Raw genomic sequence first — 23,763 nt, forward strand, 5'->3', positions numbered from 1 at the left:
TTACATCCTGCCTTTCTTAGCAGACACCTGTCCTCCAAACTAGGACACAGTAATATGAAATTGTTCTGATGGATTAGCCACTTTTTTGAGAGACATGTCTGCAGTTTGGAACCTGTGGATATTTAATATAGAAAAAATGGACTCCAGTCCCTTGGAACTGGATGTGCAGGTAGGTTTAGATGGCCTTATTCCTAGCAAATAGTACAAGACATTTAATCTGTTTGTGTATCTTCTGCTTTGTTCTTCCAGGATTTTCTGGGAATTGTATAGGCTGTGGAGAAAGAGGATTTCGGTACTTCACAGAGTTTTCCAATCATATCAACCTGAAATTAACCACTCAGCCAAAGAAGCAGAAGCACTTAAAGTACTACCTAGTAAGAAGCTCCCAAGGTGTACTGTCAAAGGGACCCCTTATTTGCTGGAAAGGTAATAAAGGTGCCCATTCAGTTAGGGGTGTTTTATGCTGTTAGGGGTGATGTTGAATAAAAAGTTGCAAGTTGCTGTTGAAAATGAATGCATTCAAAAGTAACTGCTTGAAGGGAAAATTCTCACTGATTTCACTGAAGTTTGGATTTTGCCAAAGAAGTTTAAGTCTTAATAATAACCATGTGACAACACTCTTGTCAACACTCTTCTTTAATCTCCCCATACTTTTGGTGGCAGCCCTAGATCTGCCCACCTTAGAGTGTGCAGTCATCTTGGTAGAAAAAAAGATGTTACTCAGTCTGATGATTCCTTTATGTGCCTGAAGCAAGGTGACTCAGCCAGGGCTGCAACATTGGTTTTCCACTGATATTCATCTTTGCAGGTGCAGTCCAATCTGTCTCATGCCTGAAGATAGCTAGCATGCCATAAGATTAAGAAAGCTCAGGTCACTGATCTCAGGGAAAGCAAAGACTTGGATGCTCCTGCCATTTGCAGTGTTTTACATTTGTTCTTACCCTCTGCCAGAGCAGCCTGTGCGATATAGGTGCTACAAAAGGGTAGATTTGTGACCCCAAGGCAAGGTAGCTATGGGGTCTCTTTATTGGAGGATGCAGGATTTTGGAGCTAGACTCAAGGAAAGAGTGGTTTACCTACCCACTGTCTACCAAGTTGGTTTATGTGCAGACAACCTGAACTTTTCATCTGTGGTCTCACTCAGTGAGGACAGAGTTTGATCTGGTCCCTGTTGTTCCAAAAAGTTGATGAGAGGAGAGGGGAAGCTCTGCGGGAGGACTGACAGACATCTGAGGAGTCACATCCTGATGTGAATAGCAGCATGACACCCGAAAGAGATGGTTATCACTGAGCTGTATGAGTGATTATAGTTTCTATCACTTAGTGGGTCAAAAGGATCCTGGCTTCAGCTGCTTTGCTCCGTTACAAGGATAATTAACTACTGCTTTAGAGTGCATGTGGCTTTTCAACAGCATTTTTCAGAAAAATGACACAAATACTTGATTTGGTAGTCAGATCCCAAATGCAGACAAAGGAAGCCTCATTTTACTTTTGGAATCTTTTTTCTCTCTGATACTCATGCAGTTGGAGTGTCCTGGTAAATGCAGTCAGGAGTAAGGCACATGTGGAAGAAGCAGATCCTGGTTTCACTTTTGGCTGTATGCAAATTGCAATTGTTCTGAGCACCCATGAAAGTTTAGAAAATCAACCAAGAGTCAACCTCATGGGCAGTACTTTGGTAGGTTCTGTCCCCATATTGCTGCCGTCCATCTGGTAACCTTTCACTCTTCATTTACATTATAGGTCTAATTTGAAGAAGAGTGCTTTTAAACAATTAACCCCTTAAAAGAAATCCTGATTAGATCTCAGTTTTAAAAATGGATTAATATGTGATTTTCAAGGTGACTTTCTCCTCCCTCAACTCAGTTTTCATCCAGACAGACACTAACAGTGCTGAGATCTCCCTGAAGGTTTGTGGAGGCATATTAAAAATCTGGGTCCCAGCACAATTTCTCCTTTTAAAAGGCAACATATGACGGTTTGTATACAGGTTGTGCCACAGAAGTCTCTGAGTGTTTTCTGGGACATGTCCAATACTTTCAAATCTCTTGGAAGCTGTGATCTGAGGGCTTTTGCCATTTTGCAGCATCTGGTCTGTATTTGCCTGGCCCCCTGAGTGGCCCCCAGGGAGGTTTTCTTAATTAGAAGACAAAGTTGACTAAACTGTGAATCCGCGTTTTCATTGAATGCTGCCATTTGCCGCTGTTTGTTGTACGTGCTGTGTGTATGCTCTTAACATTTTGTCACCTTTCGCCACCGTGTTGCTGAACCTTGCTGCTGGAAGGCAGGCCTTGTTAATATGTACTGTAGCTGCTTCGTTTGCAGAATGTAGAAGCAGGCAATCATCTGCTGCTAGCCTCTCTGCTAAACCAAATCCTTCGGTGTCACCGTCCACGACCCCAGAGGGTGGATCAGCTAATGGATACAAATCAGGGTTCACTCAGACAGGTAGGAGCTGAAAGTGCTGTAAAGATAACCATTGGGGGTGGTAAGTTACCTCAGACACTGGTGGGTCAGGGATGCTGTAAACAACTGGGTATTTACCTTGAGCCATGTATAGATTACACTGGAGAGGATGCCTTTCAAAATTTGCTTTGGCAAAGATTAAGACCCAGGTGAGGCTGAAGGTTAGATTAGTCTCAAAACAACTGTCGATGTAAAAGCATTAAAGGATTTTTTGATTAATTTATTTGATTCTGTGCCTCCCTGTCTTTGTTTCATGAATTTTTTTGTGCATCTCAAAAAACTTCAATTATACGTTTGTAGGAAAGTGTCTGCTTAGTATATAAACTAGACTATTTGTCTGGAAAAGGAAAATAAACTCCTTTTAGGGAGAGGGGGCCAAATTTTATTTTATTTACTTGCTTATTTCCTTATTGCACACGGAGGTGTACTTAGAATTGCAAGTTCCCCATATGCATGCAGTGGGTTTGTGTTATGTGAGCTAACAGGTCACTCACAACTATTCTAGAAAGCTATTAATGATATCCTTAAATAAGGAGAAAATAAAAAAATCAAATAGTCATTTACTGACAAAGAAGCAGCATCTTAATAGCATGTATCTACTTATTTGTTGCAAGTAGACAAAGTGCTCTTGTATGATCTTTCTTCCTCATTGCTTTATTGCAGCTTCATCTACACTGTTGTATGTTTTTGTCTGTTCATGCTATTTTTTGAGGAATTAAAAACAAGAGAAAATGACCTGTTAAGTGTAGTTATTAATTGATACAAATGTCCAAAAACATGTTCCTTTAAAGGGGTATGAAATGCAGATACAAAGCAAGATGGTTAAAATACTTTTTACACTTAGAAGGTTTGTAAAAAGGAGTAACAAACAAAAGCTAAACATGGGCATTCATGGGAAACTATAATCACTGATTAGTATTTTCAGAGGCACTTGCCTTAGATGGTTGCCTGTCTCTGTTGAGGAAGCTAAATGCTTTAGGCTTTGGGGAAAATTAAATGACCATGTGGTTTAAACACATCTGCATTTCATGGCATGATCCCTTGGCTTCCAGATCCAGGCATGAGAACTGTGCAGATGCATGAAAACCTGTTTATTTGGAACATCAAGAATTCTAATATTTACACAGCTTTGTCTTCTATTGTATCTGCCAAGTTAATAGATACACCTTTTATATATGGCTTTCTTCTTATCACTCCCTGCCATTTTCAGTCTGCTTGGTGTTACTGTGTGTCACTGTTTGTACTCCTAGGTCATGCTCATCAAAACCTTTTCATCTCCTTCTGCTGTTATCTTCTAGTGAAGATAATGCCACATACATACACATGAATGCCCTGTGACTGGGAGAAGGGTGGAGAGCACCTTTTATTCAGTGGCATAAATTCTGACTTGTCACCTGTGATGGAGGGCGTTTCTGGCTTTTTCTCTTCTTGATTCTGCATAGCTCTTCCTACTGGAGTTTGCTTCCTGATTGTTTTAAGACAGGACTACTTATTAGCAGACTGTTTTCTGAAATTTCTTTCAGTCCATCACCAACTCATACCCCTTTTTTTCTTTAAAATTTGTGTAGATATTTCTGGTTCAGTCTTTGAGTTCCGTAAGATACATCTAGGTACTTACGGGCATACAGAATCAAAAATACGGTTTTGGGCAGACGCTCGAGAGGGGAAAATTCAATTAACGTGTTAAGCAACAAGGCTTTACGAGAAAAAGATGAAGAATTGTAATAATTGATATTTTAATAACTATAAGTCCTGCTTAGGCAACAGAGTGGCGTTTAAACATGTATCAGCCACATCCACATTCACAGTTAAAATTTCAAGAAAATGTATTACAACTAGAAATGGGGAAAAACAATCCCCAAAGCTTCTGGACAATTTACTATGAAGAAACTTTAAACCTACATATTTGCTGCGTCATATTTAATGACAGCATCTCCCTCCAAGGGCCCTGACCTGGTGGTCTATTTTGTTAGCCATTCAGCGTATTTCCTGTGAACATGGACAAGATTTTCTGGTGGGGCAGCAGCAGCAGAGGCTTCTGTGTTTGTTCTTCATGTCAGTTCCTCTGTCTGGCAAAGCAGAGCTTCCTCCCACCCTCCTTCACCAAATGGTGTGTGGCCTGAGGGTGAATGTGTTTGGCAGATCAAGTTGGTCTTCTGTTTTCTTTAGCTGGCTGTTTTACTAGGACATCTGTAGGTGAACTTAGCCTCCTTTGCCTACTTTTGTAAACTACTTTCTGGACTGAGTTAATATTCTTTCACTCTGGTTATAAGAATTTGGATTTACCAGTGTATCAGCATCCAAATGTAATTTTTTCTTGAAGTAAATTGCAACTATGAAATGTCTGATGTGAAAGGGACTTACATGCTGAGAGGTTTGGAATTAGTTTTATACTGGGCAAATATTAAAATTTGTTTTTTCTTCAGTTTATCCTTCTACAAAATAAGATTTATAAGTTTTAGCCTTGTAAAGTGCTCTATGAAGCTTAATTAATGCAAAGGGTTTGGGCTCAAATATCCTTAATTTTTTACTCAGATTTATAAATGGGCATACGTTTTTTGTAGTTTTATAGACAGTAGTGCTGTGAGAAGGCTATGTTTTTGGGTTTGGTTTTTTCTGCCCTTAGTCAAGCTTAGTGGTGTCTGACAGAGATTCAGTAGCTTGTTGTTGAAAATCTGAGGTGATGGAGTTTCCACAACCTCTTTAGGCAACTTATTCCAGTGCTTATTCCCAATGCTTGCTGACTGCAAGTTCATGTGAACCATGAGAAAACTGCATTTACTTGCCCTATCCCATGAGGCTATTTTGAGGAGCAATGAGATAGCCCCTTCTATGGTTAAAATATTTTTTGAGTATGTATGAGTGCAAAATATTGTGGAAGAGATCAATAATGGGTTCAGTAGAATATAAGATGCTATAGAAATGCCCAGTTAAATGTTTGGTAAAACTCCTAAAAGATACATGGTGATTTCTTTGGAGTGCAAAAAATTGCTTGCAATTTATGCAGAGATGAGTTTTGATACGTGTGTATATAATAAAAATTATGTCTGTAATAAAAATAATATATATGTATATATATGGTTTTTAATCATTAATTAAACAACTTCTGTTCTCAGATTCTTCAGTGTTCAGTCCAGCAAAATCATCTTCTGCTGCTGTTAACTTAAGTGGAACACAAGACCCCTCCCGGAATAAGAACATTGTGAAACCTCTGGCCCTGTCAGTACAGCTCGTAGGAAAGGCATTTGCTGCAGGTATGGCTTAGCTTTCCAAAACACCTGAGAGCCAAGGGACCCATCAGCTTAACAACCAAGAAAAGAGAGTGTCATTTTTATCGGTGGAGAAGGGAAAGGAAAACATTCACTATCATTCTCCAGAACTCTTATATTCTTGCAGTCCTTGGCACAGAAATTTTTGCAGTTAGCACTGTCCCCAAGCTTGAGCCACATCTTGGTTTTCAGATTTAAATCCTGGTAGGAGTGCAATGATATCTCTCTTTGCACTTCCCAAGATATTTAAAAGAGCATAAATGTCACCTCTTGATATCACACTGATTCCTGCCTCATTAAATGGGAGCAGTGTGTAGTTCTGCATTTCTAACAACTATAGTTCCTCAACATACATTTAGTGGAATTTGGTCTCATTTTAAGGAGTTTTAATATCTCTGCTGTTTTAATTGCTTATTTCTGCATTGTGTATTTAATAAATTATAACCCTCAGCTGTAACATCTGAGTCCCTCACTGACACTCTGTTGGGATAATCTGGTTGGCTTTTACTCCTGCTGGTTAGTCTTTAAGCAATAGATAAGAAATCATCACACTTATTGCAGGACAGTGTGCTTGAATAAGAAAATATATCAATTTATGTGGTTTATATATGCACATGAACATTACACTTTATACATGATGTATTACATCTGTTATTTAATACAATATATAGTGTTATGGTGCATAATGTAATTATGTTGTATCTAATAAATCATTAGCAGTTCTTTGTGTAAAATACCTTTTTCCTCTCCATACCTGTGTGATTTTATTTTGCACTGAAATTTTTTCCCAGCTTTCCAACCACTTCTGTAACTGACCCATATCCACCCTATCTGTCCATACAGAATTGTTGATTCAGAGTACAAATGGGGAGCTTACAATGGGCAGGTGAGGTTATTGAGGTTTTGTAGTTGGCGACTGGGGAGTCTTGTGCCAGATGTGTCTGCAGCTGAGGCATTGTATTGTCCTCTATATAATTTCCAGTTGCAGCTGCCATCAGCCAGCTGCTGCACTATCTCCTGGTGTTGCTCCTGAAATATGTTCTTGGGGGCTAAATCCTTGTGGAGCTGGTGGATACCAGCAAGGAACTGGAGTTTCCACTGGCCTCCATGTTGGCAGTTTATGCCTTTTTTTTTTTCTTCTGCAAAAAACTGTGTTCTGAAGAAGAATGAGAACGAACTCAGATGAGTGATGGTAACTTCTGGTGATCATCCATTGTTGTAATTTAATTTTGTGGCCTGAATATAGTGGGTCCTGCCAGAGTGTCAGGCTTGCTGGGGCTGGAGGATCACCTTAGGCAAAGGTAACAAAATGAAGCGTGATTTGCCTTAATAATGCTCAGACCATGTACACTTTGCAGCAAACTGCCCTGTATTCCCCTGCCCAGAGTCCTTTGCTACAGCTTTAGATGAGAGCCCTGTAGTGAATTATTGTGCATAGCATAAGGATGACTGGGGGGGGAAATTCTGTAGATACACACAAGTGGCTTAGAAATCTTTACAAACTGAATTTGCATTGTATATTTTTAAAAAAATTTCACCGTGTAAAAAAACATGTCACAAACTTCCCAATAATTTTGTGTTTGTGTAATATTTCATTGTATTTTGGCGGCGTTCTCTTTGGATTCTTTCTTCCACCTATCCCTTGAAAAGGACACCCCTTTTCAAGGCTTGGATTTGCAATCTGAATGTTTCTCTGCGGAATGCATTTTATGCTTTCCCTGGAGTATGTTTTTTTTCTGGTCATGCATCTTGCCCTGTTCTTTTGCATCTCTGTGTGGCTGTATTATTTTATTTGTTTGTTTCCAAGATTGTCTCAAGCCACACACTCTGTATTTTATTATACTCAGCTCCTCTTTCACTACGTGCCACAGATGTTGCTAATGGAAACGCTAATGGAGGAAGAAATAACGCATTGAGTACTACGGTCTCTCGACCAATGCCTCACTCGACATCTCCAAGTCCTGGCTGTGCAGCTGGAGACCAAGGTAAAGAAAACCTCTCTGATTTTTTATTCCAAGCTGCATTGGATGTTGAGCTTGAAATTTGTGATTTTGTTGTTCTTCTGATTGTAACTGTTCCTGCCATTCAGTCTTTCCAGATCCATTTGCTTTTTGGCATGACCATTAATGATTATGCTGGACTTTTTAACATGGGTAACAATATTTTTCATATCATAATCTGGTTTTATGTAAATCTAGGTGTGAACTTCTGGTGCTCTGTGATGTGATACCTGCTCAACACCAGTGGCAAATGGAGTGTGGGCTGGAATTCGGTAATTTGGGAGGACAGGGTTTAGAATTAGTTTTTGTTTTCCTTCCAGCATCTATGTCCAGTTCAGGACCACCAAAGAAACGTCACCGAGGATGGTCTCCTGGGTCCCCAGTCCCGCCTCCTGCTTTAGCAGTACCTGTTCCTACAATCCGGCCTTCAACAAGAACAGGTAAAACTGGAGTGACAGTGAGATTTCATTTGTTAAAACGTGAACTGAGCCAACCCAGCAGCCCTGTGCTGCACCTCTCACGTAATTGATCTTGTCCAAGTATTTAAGCAGACCATAGAGAGTTTTTCAGGTGCCCCCAAAAAGGCACATATGATTGCTTGGTCCTGGTTGTTGTAATCTAAGATGTGACACAGGGGAAGTAAAACTGCTGGGGGGAAAGAGGAAAGGAAGAGGTAAATAATATTATTAAAAATATAAAGATAAAAGAAATTCATAGTCCCCCAACTGTAACTCAGTTGTTCTAAAATTGTGAAGGTTTGGATATATGAATATATTCCAAGGATTTTTCATTAACCTTCACCTTGACTGTTGTGTCTCAGTCTGGTGTGGTATGCTACAGAAACTGTACACTCCATTTCTGCATGGGAAAAACAGCTTTATATAATTTTGGCCTGACAAAGATCACTGATACCCACTAGGTCATCTTCAGTTAAAAGCAGAAAGTGAGACCAAATGTTATTTGTGCATGGAAAAACTGTAGGAGTTTAATATCATGACATGAAATAGAATTACTTATGAGTACTCATCAATATCCATATAGATACTGCTTTATTCATAACTGTTAATAAAACTGTTCTCTATTTGAGTACTTTTCAGTTGTGAGATTGAGCATATTTTCTAAAGGGGAATAAAGAGTTATTTATTCTTGTCTCTATATAGTGAGAGAATAACCATCAAGGGAATGAAAAAAGCCATTCATCAACATGCACAATGCATTTTTAACTCTGCTCTTGAGGACTTGATTTTAAGATATTTTGGAATTATTTTAGAGGTATTCATCATGGGAGGTAGGGTTACATGGTAGGGCTGGCCTGCTTATCTGAACACCTGAAATTGCAGCTTTTGTCGGTTTCTATCTTCAGAAACATGCTGAAGAGATGTGATATAAGGCAATCTCCTCTTTTTGTTGAGTTTGTCTCCACTAATCCGCTACCTCTGTTGTGTACTCCATTTCCTATGAGTCTTTAGTAGTACTTTTTTCTGTTGGATAAAGTTTTCCCTGGTAAAACATATGCATTCATTCATCCTGCCTTTGATGTTTTTTTTCTGTTGATGGCATGGTTTGAAAAAGTGGTTTCAAACCACCAAATGAAGCCTAAGAAACTTGTGAAGCAGGCCTTACTCTGAAACCTGATTACAGATTACAAAATTCTTGCACTTGGTTTCCTTTACTTACGAAAACTGCTGTTGCTCTTCCCTGAGTAAAGCCTGATTTTTATTCTTGTAGCAACTATCTAAGGATAGCTTTGAGATTTTGACCTGCTTTTATTTTTCTTATCTACATATATTCTAGGTCAGAAGTTGAAGCAGTTTCTTCCCTGGTATTGAGCGGTGGTATTGGGGGTGGCCTTTTGGCTTAGTACTTGGCTTTGTTTAAAGATGCATATTCAAACTTGTGTTTTGCTCTCTCATTCTCACCAACAATACAGTGGTCAGAAAAAGTTTTATTTTAGGGGCAGGGCTACAGGAGGGTATAGGCTCTTCATTTAAATTACTTTAAACTATAGCAGGAAATGCAGAGACCTTTTGAATTTTATTACAGTTAGTGATTTGCAATAATTTTTTTCTTATTTGTTCATAAGGCCAAATCACAGTATGAGCCTTTTAGTAATGGAAGTCTCTCTTTTCTTTATTTTATAGAGCCTCTTTTGTCAGTCCCAGTTCCTCAATCCATGTTAACTGGAATTTTACAGCCTCAACCCATCCCAGCAGGGGAGACTGTAATAGTTCCTGAAAACCTGCTGAATAACTCGGGAGTCAGACCAGTGATTCTGATAGGTAAGTCTTGCACTGGAGAATCAAATGATGCATTTTGTACTAATACATGCTCCCCAGGAGAAATGGGGTTTTATTTCTTTTTGTTGGTTCTGGCATTCAGTAGAATACAAAGTTGCTTTGTCACAGATAGTTTCCTTTAGTTGCTCAATATTTTAAAATGAGAGTCAGGCAATTTCTGGAGAACCTGATTTGCAAACAGGTCACTACTAGGTCAAATTTATGCAGAACCACTGGCAAAATCTAAATTTTATGCAAATAAGATTTTTGTAAAACCCAGGAAGAGAAATATTTCCAAGTAATGAAAATAGCTTTCCGGTATAAACAACTTATAAACTAAGCAGATATTTCCTGCAGCATTTATAGTTCAGATCTTGAAGTCCCAGAATTCTACATGAGAACCAGAAAATTGATTTGCACTGACTAAATAGAAGTAAATCATACTAACTTTTTGTCATTTATAGTCCATAGTTCTTGTAAGCAATTGAGATAACAGATCAGGCTTCAGGCTTTTAAAATCCTTTAGCTGTATAAAGTACTTTGTTAACCCTTAGAAAGACATTGCTTTAAGAGTATGACTTTTAATCTGAATATGCCTTTCAACCTGAGCTATTTGAGCATAGTATATAATAAAAAATGGGTGCTGCCAAAGTGCTGCCAAAATTTTGATGAGTAATTCTTTTTTTCCATTCTAAATTTCTTTTGGGTCCAGTATAGTACAGATGGTCATATAAAGTAGCTTCAGTGTCAACAGAACATGTCTATCAATACAGTCAGCGGAATAATTTACCATTCCTGAAGGAATGGAGAAGTTCTCCAAGTCCTCACTTGCACAGATAATTTTAATAGACACAGTTCCCAGAGAATTAACAGGACCATCTACACCAGTAAATCTGTAAAGGATAGGGTTACGCTTCTGGTTTGTTTTGCTTAGAGTTGTTTTCCTGGAAGCCGATTATAAAGCTCTAGCGTGGTGCTCTAATGGTTTTCAGAGAAACACTTCCTTATTAAAGATGAGGGTGGCTACAGCCATCAGCTTAAGTGCAAATTGAATGCAGCCCTTAGGCTCTTGGAGAGCTGCCATTAAGTCCTCAGTTAGGCTAAATGTTAGTGGCCCTGAGAAACAGCGTCCTATTAATAGTACAGAACCAGATGTACCCAAAAGGATGGATTTGGCAAAATCTCTGTGGAAATGCTTCTTTTGAAATGAAAAACATTCTGAAGGAAAAGAGGAGTTAGCCTGCGTTCGTGTGCTTTACCTTGCAGAATAGCATGTTTAGCCATCGATGTTTATTTTACCTATTTATAAAAACAGAATGGGAAGGTGGCAAAAAAGTGAAATCAATCACCGCAATACCACAGTAGCTGAATCAATGCTAATGTGACTTATGCTGCTTTTATAATGTTAAGATCAATGTACTTTTGCTTTCATTGATTTTTCTTCTTTGTACACTATATTATAGAGAATCTCTATTTAAAGGTCAGGGTAAGACCCAGACAGATAATATTCTCATCTATATTTGGATAACAATAGTTATTATCCTGCTGGATATCATGCTAATGTTAGTTCTTGCAAATGTGTGTGATCACTTGTTGTAAAACACAGCAGAGGATCCCTGGCCTAGAATTTACTTTTTAAGCTATTATAATGCCAAGCACAATCATTAATGCAATGTATTTTGCCAGATAGCTTTAAGAAGAAGTTTGGAAATGTATCATTGCGCAAGATTTCATGTAATGGCAATTTTGTGAATTTCTGGGGGGGTTTTGTTTCTTTTATCATAGGCTATGGCACTTTACCTTATTTCTATGGAAATGTTGGTGATATTGTTGTAAGTCCCTTGCTGGTGAACTGCTACAAGATTCCACAGCTGGAAAACAAGGATTTGGATCTCTTGGGTTTGTCCAGTAGTCAACTGCTAAGTGTGGAGAACATGATACTTTTAACTATTCAGTATCTTGTCCAACTAGGTAAGCAATTTGTCATAAACACTTGGTTTTATTTGAGACTGTCCTTTTTTTCTTCATGCCTTCTTTATATCCCTTTTAGGGCCAGTTTTCTGGCTGCTTTTGTGGCTGGAAGAGACAAGTGGCTCCATCTAGTGTGTGACTGCCACTTTGCTCCTGAAACGGAAGAAATGAAGTGAATTTAAAGGCTGATGCTGCTTCTGCTCTCCATATGGGGATTGACCAGGTCACCTTTGTGGAATGGATTTGCAATGCAGATAACTCATTTGCTTAGGGTATCAAACCATCAGTTATCACAGCCCTTTCTAAGGACACTCGGTCTGTTTTATTCAGTTTTGTGACAAATGCTGGCAGATGTGTGATGGTTGTCATTGTTTTGGTGACAGCACTGTTTACATGAAAACCACATTTGTTATTCAGACTAAGGCAAGTGAATATATCATTCTCGTAAATGTTTTTGAAATGGACTTTTTGAAAGTTTTAGAGCAAGCCAGGAAGCCACATTATTTTTCTCTTCTTGCAGGTCCAGTCATTTTCCCTACCTTAGAATTAAAAGAGCAGTGGTAACAGCAAGGTTTTAGAAGTTAAAAATGCAGGATAGTGTTGAGAAACTTCCACGGCAGTCTCACCCTAACTTTTGTATTTGAAAAGATGCCACTTGTGATGGAGGAGTGTGGAGTTACTTTCATGAAGAGCACAGTGCATCTGTGCATTTCATAATGGTATGAAAAATGCAGGTGTTCCAAAAGCAGCAGCACAACTGCTGATAACCTTAGAGTTTGGGGTGCAAACATGCTCCATGCAGGTTTCACCCATGAGTGCTTACACTTTGCTGCAGTTCTGTAAGAGGCAGGAAGGAAACCATTTTCCATGTTGTAATACTCTCTGTGTGACCTGTTAGCTTTGTTTATCATTCTCTGCCTCACTCGTCCATTGGATGCCATGTTAGAACTGACAAAGGGTTTCTAATTTTTTTTACAGGATGTTTTTCTGTTACCTTCTTTCAGTGGGCTTAAATTTGTTATTTGAGGTTTTCATCTTTTGTAGAGTGTGTGTGTTAAAACCAGCTGCTTCACACAATTCTGGATTGTGTGAAAATTTGTAGCCAGCTGATAGCAGCATTTCCAATTAAAAATAAACTATTTGTTGAAACCTGTGAGTCAGTGAATCACACTCCTTGAGCAAGTCTAACTTTAGATGCACATAGCAAGTCTGTACTTGTGGCAAACTAGAGGAGGCTTCATGCAAAGCTTCTGTAGCAGAACTGTGGAGCACTGTGATTTCAGCATAAAGCAGTTCTCTTATTGGCAGGTGTTTAGTTTGGCTTTTGTTCCTAGCTGTGCAAAGCTGAATAGTTTCCTATTTGACCTTATGTGGAGACGTGTGCCAGTACTGTAAGATGAAAGAGCCTAATGAGGAGAAAAGTAAAAACATTCTGTAGAGGAGGGGATCAAAACATGTTGCTGGTTTGAATATTGCTGTAAACTTAAAACTGTTGGAATTGTGACAGCTGCAGTGATCTGTAGCCTTTGTCCCATGTTGTTAAATCAAAGCAGATTAGAGATGATTGGAGGAAAGCCAGATTCAAAAGTTTTTTACAAGAAGAGACAAATACACATATAAATTAACAATTTATACATGTAAACCTTTTTAATTTTTAATTGAGAAAGTAGGACTAAAATGTTTTTCTTTTCTACAGAGTATATTGCAAAAGAGTAAGATAAAGGCAAAGATTAAAAACAGGCAAAAGCACGAAAGACAGTCTTGCCTAATTTTTTTCAGATCTCACTATTTGTATAAAATATATTTGCAGAGGACTGCGATCACAGATGATAAGAACATTATCTATGGAAGTGCTCCTTTTTGCGGGGAAAGAAGAAAAGGAAATAGCTGAGAATTCCTATCAGTTTTCTTGTAAAATTATGACAACATTAATAGTAGGATTATGCTGTTGTGTTTTCAGAAATCATCTGAGCAACTCATGATGGTATTACAAGTCAAAGTTTAAAAAAAATGCATTTCTGATGCTTTAAACCTTCTATGAAGACTATACATAGTTAAACCTGTGGTTGTGACCCATAGCATTGCTATAAACAAATTTCAGTGACTGTGGTAAAGGAGTAAGTAAAAAAAGATAAAGAAGTGTGTTTGGTTTTAGTGGTGGTTTTTTTTTCTTTTTTAGTCTACCTCCGGGACTTACTCAGATTTCACATTTGTTATCTTTGGCAACATTCATAGTGAAGTATTCTCAAGTATTGTTTTTATACATCAGGATGCCCATATTTGCAGTATGGGTTACATTCCATCATCTGCAATTGTCAGCTTTTTACTATTGCACTGCCACTTCTACAAACACAATCTCAGCCTATGCAGTGCTAAGGTGGTCTCTGTTCTGGTTGAAAAAATTTCTGGACCCTTTGTTATACCACCTGTTCAGAGTTCCAGTTCCCATTTCCCACAGAAATTGTGCTTCCCAGCTCTGTTGGACTTTTCTGGACACACTCCAGCCCCTCAATGACCTTCCTGAACTGAGAGACCCAGAACTGGACACAGTACTGGAAGTGTGGCCCCACCAGTGCCCAGTACAGGGAGACAATCCTGCTCTGATCCTGCTGGTCACAATATTTCTGGTGCAAGCCACCTGGGCATGTGCTGGTTCACGTTCAGCCAGCCATCAGCCAACACCCCCAGGTGCTTTTCCAGCAGGCAGCTTTCCAACCACTCTTCCCAAGCCTGTTGCTCTGCTGGGAGTTGTTGTGACCCAAGGGCAGGACATGGCACTTTGTTTTGTTGAGCTTCAAACCATTGTCCTCAGCCCATTGATCCAGCCTGTCCAGATCCCTCTGCAGAGCCTTCCTGCCCTCTGTCGCCTGCAAACTGCCTGAGGGTGCTTTCATACAGCATATTTTCATACTGAATATTCCAAGTTGAAAGGGACCTATAAGGATCATCGAGTCCAACTCTTATGGGAATGGCCCATGTGGAGTTTGAACCTACAGGCTTGCCATTATTAGCACTGTGTTCTAACCAACTGAGCCAGTCTCACTCAATCTCCTTGTCCATGTCATCAATATAGCTACTAAAGAGACTGGCCCAAACACTGAGCCCTGGGGAACACCACTTGGACTGGACACAAACTGGATGTAGCTCAGATATTAATATTTTTTATATTATTTGACAGTTTTGTTTTTGAAATCAAGAGGATCATGCTCATTTCTGTAGAGAAGCTTGTAATATATTCCCTTTTAGCATCGACAGGGTTTTTTTTTAGGAAACTTCACAATCAAAATCAGTGTCATTTTGTCTAACAACCCATCTGATATTAGTTCCATTATTTTTCTGGACCATTGTGGAGAAAGACTGCCATACTTTCTTGTGAGTAATCTGAGTAAAATTCTGTGTATTGTCATACTGAGAATCCACTTTTCCATTTGTACCATTATTTTTAATCTTCTTGGATTCATGATGATAACCCTTGTATTTAGAGGCTGTCTCTTAAATGGCCTTCATCAATCAGCAAAAGTTTGCTTTTATTTCTGTTAGTGGGTAGCATCATTTTCAGGGGTTGATATATTTCAGGTAAACTTTATTTCTGCAGAGGAACATTCTTCTCTACTGATACACATCTAGGTTGTTTTTTTTTTTAACTTTGAGGTCTTCAATGACCTAGAATGTGAGATGCTTTCTTAGGAGGTGAAAGAAAATACATTTCCAAAAAAGAACTCTAAAAGAGAGAATTATGCCCATACTGAGTTAAATTTGATTCATCAGAATTTCTCAGTTTGCATCAAAAATGAAAACAGCCTTGCACTTACAAGTTTATAATCTTACCATCCTATGGTAATTCGGTGGTGGCACCTTCCATGTGTTACTTCTCAAAAAGGCAAAAATGACAACAGGTGGCTGTTTTTACAGATTCTGTGCTGTGGATTATTTACCCACAGCTTTCTGTTTCCTGGCCTGAAAGAAAACAAAACCAAACGCAGTGTTTCACATATCTCTGGTATTTAAGCCCCCCACCGTTTTGTCATAGAAAAGAAAGCTGCTGAAGTGTGAAGCTGCCTCCTTTGGCACTGATACAAGATCTTGGCAATATAAGCAATAGTTACTTTTTACTCTGTGTTCATGAATGTTTTTAACTGTTCCTGAATATCTTTGACAATGAGACCAAGCTAGCTGAACTGAAGTTCAGTCAGAGGACTGATGCCAAGATAGGATGGCTTATATTTCTGTTTTCCTGTTCAAGTTGACAGTACAGTTGACAGAGACTGGAGAATGTAGATCTAAGGGTGCACATTCTTCTTTATGTTAGATGCTTGCAGATTTGCTAAATTAATTTAGTTTGGCTAAGGAAGAGGTTAAACGTTTTTGTTTGGATCTATGCTTATTTGATTAATATGCATGATGAGAAAAGGCAAAGCAAGGAGCACTTCACAGGCTTTGTCAGGCTACATGGCTGGGATTAGGCTATAAGGATAAGCATTTTGGTTCTCTGCTGCAAAAACATATGGCTGCATGCTTAATCCTTCTCTTCCAGGCACAAGGCACATATTTTCCCACTCCCTTGTTTGTCCCACCAGTTGCTGAAGCTAGGAGTGAGGTGGAACCTCATTGTTTGTAGGAGGGGGGGAAAAAAAATGTGATGGTAGAAAAGAAAGGCTTCTAAAATAAAAAACCAAAAATAAAAAAATGTGGTGAAGGAGCATGTCAGATCAAGACAGACATGTAATTGCTCCTGGTTCAATAACATTTTTATATGAGACACTGTTCTTCTGTTTGTTTGTTTTCACTGTAGGTCCTGACCAGATACCCCTGAGGGAAGAATTTGAGCAGATCATGTTGAAAGCTATGCAGGAGTTCACTCTGAGAGAGAGATCCTTGCAAATGAGTGCACAGTGTATCTCTGTGTCACCAGGTCAACTCCCTTGGCTTGCCAGGTTAATCGCTAGTGTGTCTCGGGATCTCGTGCATGTGGTTGTCACCCAGAATTCCCTGGCAGAGGGCATCTCGGAGACCTTGAGGTCTCTCAATGAAATGAAACATCAGCAAAAGCTACCAGATTATGTAGTTGCCATTTGTGCATCAAAGATTAGAGGAAATGAATTCTGTGTAGTGGTTCTAGGTGAGTATATTTGCAGACTGCTTCAAATGGCAATGCCAAATTAATTTTCTTGAGTTATTGATCTGGTTTCTAAATCCCTTTGTTCTTTTTATTCTCCTTTGTATTGTTGCATTGCAATGTCACAGTTTACTGTATCTTCAGCAAGGCTTGGAGTACTGAGGTCCATGAGGATATAGAAAAATATCTTTGTGCTAGTCATTACTACTTCTTGAGAGGCCTGAGACTTTATTGTTTGTGTGATTGCCTTAGAAAATACCTTGAAGTGTCCCGGTGGCAAAGAAGTTGGTTTGACTTTGTTTCATGCAACAGCTGCAGTATTTTACATGGCAGAGTCTTCTGCAGACTGCTTAAAACAGAATGTGTTTTTTGTCCTTTTTATCCTTATTTTTATCCCTTACATTCTGCACTGATGACTGGCTGTGCTGTTTGTGTGTGAATGAGTATGTCTGGACAGAAATGAACTTTGACTAGTCATCTTTGCTTTGTAGGCAGATAAATCACTTTTCTTTTTTTCGCCAATTTTTTAACCTTTTTTCCCCCCACACTAGGGATAATTACTTTTTTCATATTTATCCAGAATCCTCCTTTTAATCTAAGGTACAAATACTTATTTTGAATATAATTTGTCATACAAGTATGCACAATGATGTGCAATAGCAAAGAGCTTCCTAAAATTAGTTATATTAACTAATTCTCCAGTCACTAGTGAAGTGGACTTGTGACTGTGCTCCCAGTGTACTGGTAAAGGCAGTGGAGATCCATGACTGAAGATCAGAGTGCCCCAGACTTCTAGGATGAAAAGGTTGTGTTGACAGTAAACTGTGTTAAGGTTTGCCCTCACTCTTTTCCCCTCTCTTCTCCAGGTCAGTATCAATCTCGGGCACTTGCAGAGAGCATGCTCACCACCAGTGAATTTTTAAAAGAGATCAGTTATGAGCTCATCACAGGGAAAGTTAGTTTCCTGGCATCACATTTCAAAAATACATCTTTAGGTGAGTGATTCTAAGAAAGGGAAGTTCTAGCTGAGGCAGTCTTGTCTTTAGGGTTGGTGTGTCTCCAGTTCAGCAGTTAAAGTGCACATGGATACATCTCTGCTCTCTCCATTGAGAGACATTCTGTTCTCCTCTGCTCCTTGTGTGTAAAAGAGTGCTTGTCTTCTTCACCTGGGTGGTGGCAGTTCATAACCTTCTGACAAAACATTTTGAACACTGTCTCAGCTGTTGAATGTAGTGACAGGGCATGTAATGTACCCATAAGTGCACAAGTGTTTTCTGGTTTGCACATTCAGCAAGTTTTTAAAGGCTTTCTTATAGTGTGTATTTCTTTGTAATCATCAGATGTCACCAGTAGCTGCAAAGCCACAGACCTGAAATTATACAATTGTGGGTTTTTTTGTTTGGGTTTTTTTCTAACTAATCCAATTGGTAAATCAGTAGATAAAAAAGCATTCTCCCTCCCTGTCTTCCCTGTATCCCCAGTCCCTTGCCCGAATGCAGATTTGACACCAGCTGTGTGAGAACCTGGGTGTGTGTAATGTTCAATGTTGCTTCTCTGAAAAGGTTTCCAGATAATTTGGTGTTGCTCATTCTGATCTAGGTGATGATTTGGACAAGCTGCTGGAGAAGATGCTACAGCAGCGAGGGGAAAGTGTCATCATTCCTTTTAATGGAGATGTTAGTGAGTGTGTGTCATCTCAGGAGGCAATTGCCATGGTTTCTACACAAGAACCAGGTAATTTTTTTTACTTGCCAAATAAGTGAGTAGCTTGTTAAACGTCAAAATGCATACACTCAGGAGAATCTGAGGGCATGCTTGCAGTGTGCCAACCTTAAAATACTGATACTGCCAGCTAAATGTAGCAATACAGCAGTTGCTCAGATGGAAAATCTTTCTAATATCCTTCAGCAAATTTTTTCCCCTGATGTTTTTATATTCTCTAAGCTAAAACATGTTATCTTCTGTTAGGCATCAGGCAGAGTAGAGAAGATGTTCCTTTGTAACACTGACAGAGTGGATTCATCTCATCTTTTTGGATGGAGAAAAGGAATGTAACCTTGAGTTTAAGGCAGAGGGGAATTGTGTTCTCCTGATCTCCTCAGGTGTCCTCCTGCCTGGTAATATGCATGAGAGACTTATGCTCTGAGGCTTAAACCTTTAGGGAATGTGTTTTAAGATCTTGGACTGAAAGTGCTAGGCAAGTGTGATGTGTAATTTGTTGATCGGAGATGTGTCTTATTCAGCGTAACGTGATAAGATGCATAAGTCCAAAAGGTAACCTAGGATTTCCTGTCTAAAATTGCTAATTTTCAGAATTATTTAGCTGTTCAGAGTTCTGAACATACTTTCCTTTTCATATCACAATAATGGCAAAAGATACACTGAGCTGTTGTGAACACTGAGATTCTTTCAGGTCTAATATCAAAGCAAATTCAACCTCCAGTAACTTATATTCACCTATTTGGTGTTAAATCTGAATGAAAGCAAAATGGTTTATTGTCTCCCTATGGATCAGGAGATCCAACTAGAAGGACTGCCAGGCACTTAGTTCTGGCACCCTCAAAAGTACTAGCTTCCTCAGAGGATTAATTTCAAGGGAGAGTGATCTTCAGATTCTGGAAATTTTTTTTTCTTACTGTGTAGTTGTTTGTAAACCTTTGTATTTTCTCAAACCATTGTTCTGTGTTCATTGTGTCTTTAACATATGGCTGTACAGTGGTTGAAGCTATTGAGAAACTGCCTGAATAGAAAAAGATAAAGAAGTAAATCTCCTAGGCAGAGAGAAGTACATTTCTTCCATAGCACATCCGCTGAAATAAGGCATATTTGAGCAGGAGATAAGCGATAAGCACATATGCTCACACACACAAGAAAACATGTTCCTGTGGAGGAAGTGGCAAAAACAAAACCTGTAATATCATTATAGGATTTAATCTGGTAATCTGCAAGTGGAAAATACTCAGTTAATGAAACATGGACATTGAATTTACCTAATGGAAATACTGAAATGGAACATGCTTTTTATTTTGAAGAAACATGAGTGCTCTGATCAGTTTCTCAGTTCTCTACATTTAGTGTAATATTGATATTTATTAAGTCCAAAAAAATCTGAGTTTCAGGAGGACATTAGAGCTTTCTACCTCTCTCTCTGCGCCTTTTATTATAGGTACACATGCACATGTTTATATATATCTGTTATGTGCATACATATTATGTTTGTGTTGGTTCATTTAACAGAATGCATTTCACTGTGTTGGCATTGAGGTTTCTTTGGGTCACACTGTTAGAAATCCTTAAAACACTTAGGGCATTTTAAAAAAATGGAGAGTGCTGATCTTGAGGTCATCTGATATGTTACCACATTTTGATCAAAGAAAGAAAGTTGGCATTTCTGATTTGGACCAAACTCTCCAGAGTGTTGAGATTTATTCTGGTGAGTGATTTTTTTTGTTTTGTTTTTTTTTTCCCTGATAATAGTGGGTAGGCTGTTTGGTGGATCATGTTTTGCTGGGGGGGTGGGAAAGTAAACATGTTTCTTGTTGTGTTTTGTTTTCTTTTTCAAACAAACACACTCTAGATTTGGATGTTGATACCTTCCAAATTTACCAGCCACAGCTCACAGTTGCCAGAAAGCTCTTGTCCCAGGTTTGTGCTATAGCAGACAGTGGCAATCAGAGCCTGGATCTGGGCCACTTCAGCAAGGTGGATTTCATCGTTATCGTGCCCCGTTCCGAAGTCCTGGTGCAGCAGACCCTTCAACGGATTCGACAATCAGGTAAAAGGGAGGGGAGGGGAAGCAGGTTGATAAACTCCAGTGTGTGATGTTAACACATCATTACTGGTATAAGGGGAAAAGCAAGTTGCTCTAATATATCTTTCGTACTCATACTTTGTGTTTTATTTTACTTTAAAAAAAAAAAATTAAAAAATCACTAAGACCCTGGAAAATACCTAATTGACCCACATTTCAGAGTAGTTTGTTCCTACTTCTTTAATTAAAATTACATTCAAAGTCATGTCCATTGCACCATGCCTGACTTGTGAATATGACTGCGATATATCTTTATAAAGACTAGTATTGACACAAACATTGAAGCAGAGCATGAAAGGTATGACATATGATATATGATATAGAATTAATTTTATATAAATTAATGATATTTGCAAGGGAAAGGTCAGGGTAACTTTTTGTGACTCAAACAATATTATTAGCTTAATGTAGTCAAGTTTGGCCTAGGATCATGGAGTATAGCCAACTGAGTGCTGCTTTGGAAATCTTTGTGGAGGCCTGATTTTTTCATCTCGTTTTTTGATAATGTTAGAAGTTTTTGGAAGGTCTTCAGGCACTTTTTGGAGGAAATCCAGAAACCAAGGAGCACATTTTTGGCCTTCATTGTGAGAGAAATCCCGTTGGGATTACTGAGACTTTCCAGTGGTTTGGTGGACAAGTGGCAACTTCCTGTTGACCCTTCATTTTTGGATGCACTCAGAGCAAAAGATTTTTGTTGTATTCTTCTTTTTGACAGGTGTGCTTGTGGACTTGGGCCTAGAAGACAATGGAACAGCTTATCAGAGGGCTGAGAAATACGTGGTTCGGCTGGACAATGAGCTTCAAACAAAATTTGAAGTTTTCATGAGGCGAGTGAAGCAGAACCCCTACACACTCTTTGTGCTGGTTCATGACAATGCCCACGTGGATTTAACAAGGTAGCTGCTTCAGTCTGCTGCAGGAAAACCATCCTCTCCCAGCATCTTTCTGTTTGGCTTTTCAAAAGACTTACCATCTTAGGCAGCCGTTGCTTCCTCTAGGCATTTTTAACGCATTTTGTGCCTTATAATCAGAAAGAATCTCTTTTGGTTGCCCATGATATTTGTTTCGTAATTCTGGTTTAGATGAAGGTAGGTGAGACTAGTTTCAGATTACTGCATGCCTGACAGGACTCTTTTTAGGGTTATGTGCTATGGTGCTGAAATCAAGGAGAAGATGCTAGATTTCGCAAATTTCTTTGTTGTTCTTGTCTTTTTTTTCCTATTCCTCTTCTTCTGTAATCAAACCCAAATGTCTCCGATATTCACAAGCAGGTCATGCTTTAATTTATGTTTTTGTACCTGATAACAGTGTTGTTTGTGATATGAGAAAGCTTACAGACATTTAAATCTGCATCATAAGAAAGATGCCATAGCTTCTGTAAGAAATTATTTTAGAAAACAGCTGTATTGAATTTGGCTTTAGGTCTAAACACAACATGTACACACATGTGAAAATTCACACCAAACCACAACTTCATATTGAAAGAAGAAAGAAATAAGTGAAGCTGATTATTTTGTTCTTGTTCCATGAGTAAACTAAGGAGAATGATGTGGTTTAAGCATGATGTATAAGGCTGTGGGATTCATTTCAGTATCAGAAAGAGTGAAAGGTGTCCCTGCCCATGGCAGAGGGGTTTGGATGGTCTTTATGGTCCCTTCCAAACCAAACCATTCTATGGTTCTATAATGAGCAAAATACTCTCCTTGAAGGACACCTGAATAGATAGACAAAAGCAACATTATTTCTACCTGGTATTCCCCATCACTTTTTTTTTTTGCTATCTTTGCTATCCTTTGCATTTGGAATTTCTGAATATATAATGGAAGGCAATTTCAGGAGCTCAGATTATCAGAACAGCAGTAGACTTTCAGGCTCCCCAGCCTTTCAGAAATTTGTTGTTTCAGACTGAAAAAGCCACTAGATTTCATAGAATTTCTGCTATATCCTATACCCACAGCTCATGGAACAGTGTTTCTTAATGAGAGGGATTTAATCAGCTTTGGTTTATTTTTGGTCTCCTCTGTGTGATGTTTTTTTTAATTGTCACACTAATCCACCTTCTCACTGTCAACAGATTTTGATCCTTTATTTAGGTGTTTGTTGTTTTCCCTTGATTACTGAGTTTACTCACAGAGAACAGTCAAATACTTTTTGAAGTCTTTTGCCTTTCCAAAGAGATTTTTTTGAGCTGTGGTTCTCCATGTCATGGTCATTTAGAGATTTTTCTGTAGGAAGAGAGTAATCCATTGAATTTCTAAGGCAATTCTCTGCATTCTTATTTCTGCAGTGCCATTTCAAGTTCCCTGTCACATGGTGAGCCTAATCATGGTCTGGCTGATAGAGTTATTAATTGCAGGGAGGTGCTTGAAGCATTCAACCTCCTTGTTCTTCAGGTCAGCTCTTTCCCTTATGCCCTGCAAACGCAGCAGTCCAGGATCAGCTCTAGCAATGAGGTACATTGGATACAATCTGACACTGTGGTAAGTGCTTAACTGTTAATTTTAACTGTGAATTTTAATGAAGAATTCAAACCCAACAGAATCTAGGAAATGGATGTGTTAGGAGGGAGCTCTTCCTCTGCTGGAATTTATTCTCTCAGATTCCAGATGGGCGGCCAGATAATGATGGTAGAGATAGCACCTGATATTTAGGACCAGGAATTACAGTTTTCTTTATCCTGTCATGCAAGATGAGAAACCACTTTGTGTGCTCTGGTCAGACAAAGCTATGTAGATGTGCCATAAAGCTCCAGAGCTGGCTTTCCCTTTTCAAGCAGTCTGATTTTTGACTGTAAGTTATATGTCACGTAGCCTGTCAAGTCTGTTCTTTACTTTCCCAGTCCTAATTAAAACTG

General features: G+C 38.8%; 1 protein-coding gene across 6 annotated transcripts in view; it reads left to right on the top strand.

Annotated features, from left to right (window-relative positions):
- GREB1L (GREB1 like retinoic acid receptor coactivator) overlaps positions 1–23,763 on the top strand; it is a 125,213-nt gene that overhangs the window by 78,932 nt on the left and 22,518 nt on the right. For 3 of the 6 annotated variants that reach the window (XM_033080560.2, XM_033080551.2, XM_033080570.2), the window contains 13 exons: positions 250–426; positions 2,326–2,448; positions 5,583–5,720; positions 7,583–7,720; positions 8,056–8,175; positions 9,877–10,014; positions 11,797–11,982; positions 16,775–17,101; positions 17,965–18,093; positions 18,698–18,832; positions 20,676–20,873; positions 21,625–21,805; positions 23,197–23,389. In XM_033080560.2, the coding sequence (XP_032936451.1) occupies positions 250–426; positions 2,326–2,448; positions 5,583–5,720; positions 7,583–7,720; positions 8,056–8,175; positions 9,877–10,014; positions 11,797–11,982; positions 16,775–17,101; positions 17,965–18,093; positions 18,698–18,832; positions 20,676–20,873; positions 21,625–21,805; positions 23,197–23,389 (2,183 nt within the window). The remainder of the gene's footprint in view (positions 1–249; positions 427–2,325; positions 2,449–5,582; positions 5,721–7,582; positions 7,721–8,055; positions 8,176–9,876; positions 10,015–11,796; positions 11,983–16,774; positions 17,102–17,964; positions 18,094–18,697; positions 18,833–20,675; positions 20,874–21,624; positions 21,806–23,196; positions 23,390–23,763) is intronic. The other 3 variants (XM_033080590.2, XM_033080599.2, XM_033080581.2) reach the window with 2 other exon arrangements.

This window comes from Catharus ustulatus, chromosome 1, assembly GCF_009819885.2.
Source record: "Catharus ustulatus isolate bCatUst1 chromosome 1, bCatUst1.pri.v2, whole genome shotgun sequence".
NCBI lineage: Eukaryota > Metazoa > Chordata > Aves > Passeriformes > Turdidae > Catharus > Catharus ustulatus.